This window comes from Larimichthys crocea, chromosome XXIII (assembly GCF_000972845.2).
Source record: "Larimichthys crocea isolate SSNF chromosome XXIII, L_crocea_2.0, whole genome shotgun sequence".
Classification (NCBI taxonomy): Eukaryota; Metazoa; Chordata; class Actinopteri; family Sciaenidae; genus Larimichthys; species Larimichthys crocea.
Window position 1 is genome coordinate 264179 of NC_040033.1, and position 9082 is coordinate 273260.

Consider the following 9082-nt stretch of genomic DNA (forward strand, 5'->3'; position numbering starts at 1 on the left):
AAAAAATTCAAAGAAGGCATCGGCAGGAAGCACCTTCTCAGAGCTGTCTGAAACTTCTTGCGGTTATCAAGGTTATGTTATGCACATTTCGACGTGCGCACATTTCGACGTGCGCGCATATGCGAGGGCCCGACCATCGCTGCTTGCAGCTTTAATTCCCTTTATATTTCACCTTATATGCATTAGCGATGTGAACAGTAATAATAACATATATTAAATATGTAATGTATTGATTCCCTCCACAGAATGGACGATAAAGGAGAAGTGAAGTGTATCAAGTTCTCCATTGGAAATAAGATCTTGGCAGTTCAGAGAACTTCAAAATCTGTGGTGAGTTTCTCAGAACAAGACAATTCATACCTCCAACTAAACATGCTTACATGTACAGTAACTTATTTTGAAGGAAAACTTCCACCTGACTTTGTTTTCTTCACTGTCTGTCCAGCAACAATCATTCACATGTTGTTTTTAATGTTTAAAGTGAACTATTGATCTGATGTTTGCAGGATTTCATCAACTTCATACCCGACTATCCGCACACAGAGTTCACTCAGGAGTGCAAGGTACGCTACACTATCTGGTCTTTTTATTTAAAACGTGTCTCTTCCCTTTTTTCTTCTTTCTGTAATGAGAACCTGACTGAGCTGTGAAGAGAAAACAGGAGTTTGAAGTTTAACAGCTGATATGTGTGTAAATAAACTGTCTTTTTGTCTCGTCCTGCAGACGAAGAACGCTAATGTTTTGGGTTTCTGTTGGACCAACTGGAATGAGATTGTCTTCATCACTGACCAGGGAATAGAGTTCTACCAGGTAATCAAAGCAACTCTCCTGGCTGTTTTGTGTCCTGAAATCCAGATTTTTGGGAGCTCTTTTACTTTAAAAGCTTTTTAAATTATCAAGCTTAAAGGGCTGGTTTCATTTGTGTCTATGTGATATCCGAGTATTGATGCGGATAAATCTCAGAACTGCTGCGTCCACGGTTCAACTCCCGTCCGGGGACATTTGTTGCATGTCTTCCCCCACATTTCCTCTCTGCCTGTACACTGACACGATTTAAAAACTCTTGTAGGCATCGTTACATACAAACAAAGTGCGACTGGTGCAGAGCATGTAGGAGGTTTAAAGACGTGGTGCTACATGTTGAGTCAAAAAGAATTAAAGTGTTAACCCTGGACAGTCTGAGATGTCCTAAAGTAACGAGATATGAGGACAACAACAGTGTGTCTTCTCTCCTCAGGTGTTTCCAGACAAGCGCAGTCTGAAGCTGTTGAAGAGTCAGAGCATCAATGTGAACTGGTACCAGTACTGTCCAGAGACGGCCGTCATCCTGCTGTCCACCACCGTGCAGGGAAACATCCTGCAGCCCTTCGCCTTCAGGGTGAGCAGACTGTCATTATCTGAACACTGATTTTATTTTACTGGCTGGTTTAGGAGAAACTTTGTCTTTATATATTGTCTCATATGTCACATGGAAATGAGTAAAACAGTCATTTGAAGCGACCATCCATTGAACAAACATACCGACTGAAATCTGACCTGAGGGCCCAGAAATGAACCAACATGGTCGATCCTGACACGTTCATTCACTGCCCAACAACGTGCTCGTGAATCTTTCCTGAATTTCTAGTCGAGATAAAATGCCATTTAGTCACAGAGGGTTTGTGGAGGAGGGCATGTGGGTGGTAGCTGTAACATAATTTGACGGGAAACAAGAAGTTTAGTGAAAAAGATCAAAATCATCAGCCACAAAGAAAGAAAGAAAGAAAGAAAGAAAGAAAGAAAGAAAGAAAGAGACAAGTTCACAAAAACATTTTTCTAAAGCTATTTTACTGGAAATTAGAAAAGAACATTTATTTATAGTTAGTTATTATTATTCCAAATCTCTCCAGTTAAATTGAATTAAACTTGGTACTTACTCATAAGTTCTACAGCGTAATGTTCCAGACCTTTGAATTTAAATTAAATACTGATGCTGATCTACAGTCAGACAGACCCAACGAGGAACCGAAAATCTGACCGGGGAGATCAGCCGAGGGTTTTTATCCACGTATATTTATCTGTAAGCTACAGGTAATCTCTGCAGGTGAGAACTGAACTCATGTTTTTATGAATAATACATCATGTTTTGTTTTTCAGAATGGGACCATGTCTAAGATGACCAAGTTTGAGATCGAGCTGCCGGTCATCCCCAAACCTGCCAAACTCAGTCTGTCGGAGAGAGACATCGCCATGGCAACCATGTAAGTTGCTGTCGATCTCACACACACACACACAAGTTGAAAGAAACCTGTGATGTTGTGAACTGATATTTGCTAAAGTTCTGCATGTCTTTATCTTTATTTCTCTCTCTCTCTGTAGTTATGGTCAGCTGTTTGTGATGTATCTGAAGCATCACTCAAGAACAGCCAACAGTCCCAGTGCAGAAGTGGTGCTGTATCACCTACCGAGGTACACTGACTGTAGACGTCCTGGACTGAGAAATGTCTAAACCCGACTGGGAGCTATTAACAGTTTCATGTTAGTAGTCAAAATAAACTTTGTGTGTGTGTGTTCAGGGATGGGGCGTGTAAGAAGAGTCATGTGTTGAAGCTGAACACGACGGGGAAGTTTGCTCTGAACATCGTGGACAACCTGGTGGTGGTTCATCACCAGAGTTCACAGGTTTGATCGTCTGTATTACTCATATGTGTTTCTGTGATGGAGATGTTGTGCTTTTTACTAATCTGACAAATACCACACATCTAAACATTAAACTGAATAAATACCACACATATAAACATTAAACTGAATAAATACCACACATATAAACACAAACTGAATAAATACCACACATATAAACACTAAACTGAATAAATACCACACACATAAACATTAAACTGAATACCACACATATAAACATTAAACTAAATAACACACATATAAACATTGAACTGAATAAATACCACACATATAAACACAAACAGAATAAATACCACTCATATAAACATTAAACTGAATAAATAACACACATATAAACATTAAACAGAATAAATACCAAACATATAAACACAAACTCAATAAATACCACACATATAAACATTAAACTGAATAAATAACACGCATATAAACATTAAACAGAATAAATACCAAACATATAAACATTAAACTGAATAAATACCACACATATAAACATTAAACTCAATAAATACCACACATATAAACACTAAACTGAATCAATACCACACAAATAAACATTAAACTGAATAAATACCACACATATAAACACAAACTGAATAAATACCACACATATAAACATTAAACTGAATAAATACCACACATATAAACAATAAACTGAATAAATACCACACATATAAACATTAAACTGAATAAATACCACACATATAAACATTAAACTGAATAAATACCACACTTATTATCAGTTATCTGCAGCATTCATCAGTTTTTTGGTGAAAATTGTCGGACCCCCTGCAGTACATTATGGACCCCCAAGGGTCATGGACCTTTGATTGAAGACCCCTGTTCACCATTTTACAGCCACCTCTTTCACATCGGTTTGGCCACAGTGTTAAACTGGCTTTTTTTCACAGACGTCTCTGATCTTCGACATCAAGCTGAAGGAACCAGACTGCGCTGTCAACACACACCAACCTGTCCTACCTGCCCGCTCCATACACCCCTACAGGATACCATTGTCAGGTACACACACACACCATCACACACCATCACACACATCAGGTTATTGAGAGTGTTTATTCATCTTTCAGGTCCAGCCGTTGTTCCCTCTCAGCCTCCTGTTCCGTGTCAGCTCTGTATCCTCTCGCCTCTAAAACCAGTTTTACTGTGTCGGCTTGAGAAAATGTTTTTTTAGCTGTTTGACCTTTAACCGTCAGTCCAGACTCTTCCTCCTGGAGCGTCTTCCAACCCGACATCATCATCAGTGCCAGCGAAGGTGAGGGATACACACATCAACACACACTCAGAGATAAACGACGTGACAGTGCTCTCCACCTTCCACCATTAAGGCTGGAGTAACTTAAAGTGTCCCTCTGTGTTTCAGGTTATCTCTGGTACTTGCAGGTGAAGTTGCCTCCAACCGTCAACCTGCTGCAGGACAAAGGCAAACTGATGGACTTCCTGTTACGACGGAGAGACTGCAAGATGGTCATCCTGTCTGTCTGCTCACAGAGTACGTCTCTGTCTGACACAAAGTGAAACATCGAGGTACCACATCCAGTTTCTAGTGACCATTCTGTCTCCTTCTCAGTTCTGGAGGGCGGAGAGAAGGGAAGTCTTCCCGTCGTGGCGACCGTCTTCGACAAACTGAACCAGGTGTATAAAGAATACCTGGAGGCAGAGCAGACCTACACCGTGGTGGGTGATGTCAGCACGTAGCAGCACACAGCTGGATACATTCACTTCAACACCTGTAGTGTTTGTACACTGTGATGTTTGTGTTCGTAGGCGATGGAGTCCGGTCCCAGTCGAGGCAGCGCGGCCCAGAAGCGCCCAGTCAGAACCCAGGCGGTCATTGACCAATCAGACATGTACACACACGTCCTGTCATCTTTCACAGAGAGCAAGGTACATAAACACACACACATACACACACACATAAAGATCTCTGTTTGTTTCAAATCGTTTACTCTTTGACACAACATGAAATCAGACGTTGACTGCTCTGTGCTCTGCAGGGCGTCTCCCATAAATTCATCATTGCAGTGTTGATGGAGTACATCCGCTCTCTGAACCAGTTCCAGATCACTGTACAGGTAAAAAAACAAACAGTTTGCTGATGACACCGTCCTGTTCCCAAGAGAGACCTCCGGACAGACTTGTATCGTTGTCTTGTCTTGCGTCTTTCAGCATTACCTGTATGAGTTGGTGATTAAGACGTTGGTGCAACACAATCTCTTCTACATGCTGCACCAGTTCCTGCAGTATCACGTCCTCAGCGACTCCAAACCGCTGGTGAGTTCACACCATCGTCAGTTTGTTATTAGTGGACAGAGCTTCCAGGTGTATTAAACCTGCATTCTTTCTGATGGCCACCAGGGGGAGAAAGAAGTCTGATTGTATTGAGTCTTATGGAGAATCGACTCCTCAGCTGATTTCTTCATGAGTTTGTGGTTTCTAGTTTCAAGTCGTCTTCCACAGACGCATTTGGTAAATTATGTTTCTATTTAGAAGCAAAGTACGCTTGACTAACAAGTCATTCTCAGTGAGTCCGTCCAGATCGAGACACCAGGCTCACGAAACTCTTAAAACCTCATCAGTGTTTTCACAAACAGTTTCTGTTCAGCCAGAAGACGACCGGGGGTTAACGGACAACAGCAGCACGGCACTCACCGGCCAAATATCTTGTCACCGGGTCTAAAAACGCCAAAATACTGACGTCCTTAATGCCAAACTTCAAATGAGTTCAAAATAGTCCACAAACCAATGAATAAACTGACTCTTGAACTCTGTTTGGACTGAAACCAAAAATCTACTTTTAATTTGACCAACATGAAGTCATAGTCTTTTTTTTTTTTTTATGATTCACATTTTACAAGATTAAACTAAGGAGAACATTGGAAGAACAACAACAAGAAAAAATATTCAAAATTAATAAATAATAACAATAATTAATAATAAAAAAATTAAAATAAGGCAAAGTCAAGATAAAAGATGCACCATCTTATTTTGACCATAAAACATATAAATATGTTGAATGAAATAAAAAATGAAATACAATAAATACATGACAACTCCCAGACAGATACATCAGTCCATGCTCAATATGTTAAGCAGTCCATTTACCAGGAATCCACCACTATACTGTTGCTGTCCCATGTGAAATTCACTGACCACAAGTAGACACAACAGAAACAGATCCCTGCGTAGCATCCAGTCCACCTCCACCATCATTTCCATCCCACTCCCCCAAAACAGCCTACATGAAGTCATAGTCAGTATGTGCAGTAATATAAAACCATTTTGTTTTACTTGTTACTTTTATTTGTGGATGATGTATTTCAGTTTTCCTACGTGATCACAGGAAGACAAATATTTAAAATAGAACATTTGTAAGCGATTTAACATAATCCTGAGTAATTAACAGTAATGAAATTATTGTGAAAGATTCAGTGTTGGAACTAACAATTATTTTCATTATCCATTAATCTGCCAGTTATTTTCTACATTAACCATTTAATTGTTGGGCGTCCTTAAATGTCCTGATTTGTCTAAAGTTCAGAGATATTCAGATTAATATGATCTAAAAACAGCAGAACTAATGGTAGCAATCATTCTTCTGCATATCGACTTATGGATTAGTTGACTTGTTGTTGTAGCTCTAGTGTACAAATCACTGCAACTGTGAACCCAAACTTTGCTGCCCAGAAGTTTAAATTCATGTTAACTTCCATTTTTAATTGTTTCTTTGTGTTCAGGCCTGTTTACTTCTGTCCCTGGAGAGTACATACCCGCCTGCACACCAGCTGTCACTGGACATGTTGAAGGTATCAAACACACACACACGGGCTTTAAGTAACGACACACACATGCACTACTTTAAATCTGATTTTACATTTACTCTGTGTGTTTTTAGCGTCTGTCCACGGCCAACGATGAGATTGTTGAGGTCCTGCTGTCGAAGCAGCAAGTTCTGGGCGCGCTCAGATTCATCCGCAGTGTCGGTACGTCCAATGAAAGAATGTTTATTCTTACTGAAACTAATTCTCATCATGATTGATGAGTTTTTCAAAAAGTCCGAACATTGAAACGATGCTGTCTTAGCAGTTTTATAAAACTGAGACTGTGAAAGCGACAAAGACTTGTTAGAATGATCTTAATTGTAAGAACTGTAAACATATCAGATTACCTGAAGCGATGGCTTGAGTCTGGACAACAAATAAAAGAACGATAGTCACGAACGAGATCACAGCCAATCGAGAGGGCGCCTGCTCACGTATTAAACGTGTACACTCACCGGCCACTTTATTAGGTACACTTCGCTAGTACCGGGTTGGGCCCCCTTTTGCCTCCAGAACTGCCTTAATCCTTCATGGCATAGATTCAACAAGGTACTGGAAACATTCCTTAGAGAGTTTGGTCCATATTGACATGATAGCATCACGCAGGTGCTGCAGATTTATCGGCTGCACATCCATGATGCGACTCTCCCGTTCCACCACATCCCAAAGGAGCTCTATTGGATTGAGATCTGGTGACTGTGGAGGCCGTTTGAGTACAGTGAACTCATTGTCATGTTCAAGAAACCAGTCTGAGATGATTCGAGCTTTATGACATGGCGTGTTATCCTGCTGGAAGTAGCCATCAGAAGACGGGTACACCTGGGTCATAAAAGGATGGACATGGTCAGCAACAATACTCAGGGAGGCTGAGGCGTTGCAACGATGCTCAGTTGGTACTAAGGGGCCCAAAGTGTGCCAGGAAAATATCCCCACACCATTACACCACCACCACCAGCCTGACCCGTTGATACAAGGCAGGATGGATCCATGCTTTCATGTTTCTGACCCTACCATCCGAATGTTGCAGCAGAAATCAACTCATCAGACCAGGCAACGTTTTTCCAATCTTCTATTGTCCAGTTTTGGTGAGCCTGTGCAGATTGTAGCCATAGTTTCCTGTTCTTAGCTGACAGGAGTGGCACCCGGTGTGGTCTTCTGCTGCTGTAGCCCATCTGCCTCAAGGTTCGACGTGTTGTGCGTTCAGAGATGCTCTTCTACATACCTCGGTTGTAACGAGTGGTTATTTGAGTTACTGTTGCCTTTCTATCAGCTCGAACCAGTCTGGCCTTTCTCCTCTGACCTCTGGCATCAACAAGGCATTTTCGCCCACAGAACTGCCGCTCACTGGATATTTTCTCTCTTTCCGACCAGTCTCTGTAAACCCTAGAGATGGTTGTGCGTGAAAATCCCAGTAGATCAGCAGTTTCTGAAATACTCAGACCAGCCCGTCTGGCACCAACAACCATGCCACGTTCAAAGTCACCTTTCTTCCCCATTCCGATGCTCGGTTTGAACTGCAGCAGATCGTCTTGAGTTGCTGCCATGTGATTGGCTGATTAGAAATTTGCAATAACGAGCAGTTGGACAGGTGTGCCTAATAAAGTGGCCGGTGAGTGTATATAACCTAATATGAACCTGCAAATTATGACAAACTGCCAAACGGTCTTTGCTTGACACGCCCATCCCTAATATTCACAGGAACTCTTTCAGTGTACAGAATGGATGTGAGTACTGCATCAAAGGTCTAGTTTTTAGCAACCAGCTGAATACCACTCGCCTCACCCTCCCTTCCAAGCATCCAGGAGAAACTACGGTGGCTGTAAAGCTTCATGAAAACATTTTTCTGACATGCTCATATATAAATAGAATGAATCTGACACCCTCGAACTTTAAGACAGACTGAGTCTGAACTTTGAAGTGAACTAAGTGGGAACTGGTTTCAGGCGGCCATGACAACGTGTCGGCCAGGAAGTTTCTGGACGCAGCGCAGCAGACCGGAGACCAGATGTTGTTCTACACCGTGTTCAGGTCGTTCCAGCAGAGGAACCAACGGCTGAGAGGAAGTCCCAGCTTCAACCCCGGTGAGAGAACTGACCCTTTAAAACACAAAAAAAAACAGGCAGGCCTTGGTGACTAACCTGTGTGTGTGTGTGTGTGTGTGTCAGGAGAGCACTGTGAGGAGCATGTGGTTCACTTCAAGCAGCTGTTTGGAGATCAGGCTCTGATGAAACCGTCCACTGTGTGAACCACCGGGACCAAAACACACACAGACTGTGAACCGGATCACAGCAGGCTGGTTGGACTGAGTCTCCGTCAGTTTGGAGGACACGACGGGACGTTATTATGATTTCAGTGGACACTCGTGTCCTGTCAGCCTCATTATTATTATCATTGTTTATGTTTATGTTATGTTGCAACAGATATTTCGGCTCACAAACTCCTCACTGTGGCATGTGAGACAACTGGTATCAGGGTTATGCTCTCTGTGATGCGTGTCCTGCTCACTTTTGGTTTATATTTGTAGTTTAAATGAAACTCAGCTTATGTCTGAATCTTGTGTTGAAGAC

The 9082-nt window shown here is 41.8% G+C and overlaps 1 protein-coding gene across 1 annotated transcript; it reads left to right on the top strand.

The window, feature by feature from the left end:
• The first annotated feature begins 212 nt into the window (after positions 1-212).
• rmc1 (regulator of MON1-CCZ1) lies at positions 213-8822 on the top strand. Its single transcript, XM_027274207.1, has 19 exons — positions 213-330; positions 507-563; positions 724-810; positions 1238-1378; positions 2137-2240; positions 2359-2448; positions 2556-2661; positions 3588-3696; positions 3765-3809; positions 3896-3949; positions 4058-4186; positions 4265-4371; positions 4462-4581; positions 4692-4769; positions 4864-4968; positions 6432-6500; positions 6590-6677; positions 8459-8596; positions 8681-8822. Exons 1-19 carry the CDS (start codon positions 247-249, stop codon positions 8758-8760), a joined length of 1791 nt encoding a protein of 596 aa, XP_027130008.1. The 5' UTR covers positions 213-246; the 3' UTR covers positions 8761-8822.
• Positions 8823-9082: the final 260 nt, after the last annotated feature.

What these genes read in the sequence shown, in the direction of transcription:
- rmc1 (XM_027274207.1), top strand. Translation starts at nt 247, where the DNA reads ATGGACGATAAAGGAGAAGTGAAGTGTATCAAGTTCTCCATTGGAAAT. An exon ending in TTCATCACCAGAGTTCACAG is followed by an intron (nt 2,662 to 3,587) that starts GTTTGATCGTCT and finishes TTTTTTTCACAG; the next exon opens with ACGTCTCTGATCTTCGACAT. An exon ending in CAGATTCATCCGCAGTGTCG is followed by an intron (nt 6,678 to 8,458) that starts GTACGTCCAATG and finishes AACTGGTTTCAG; the next exon opens with GCGGCCATGACAACGTGTCG.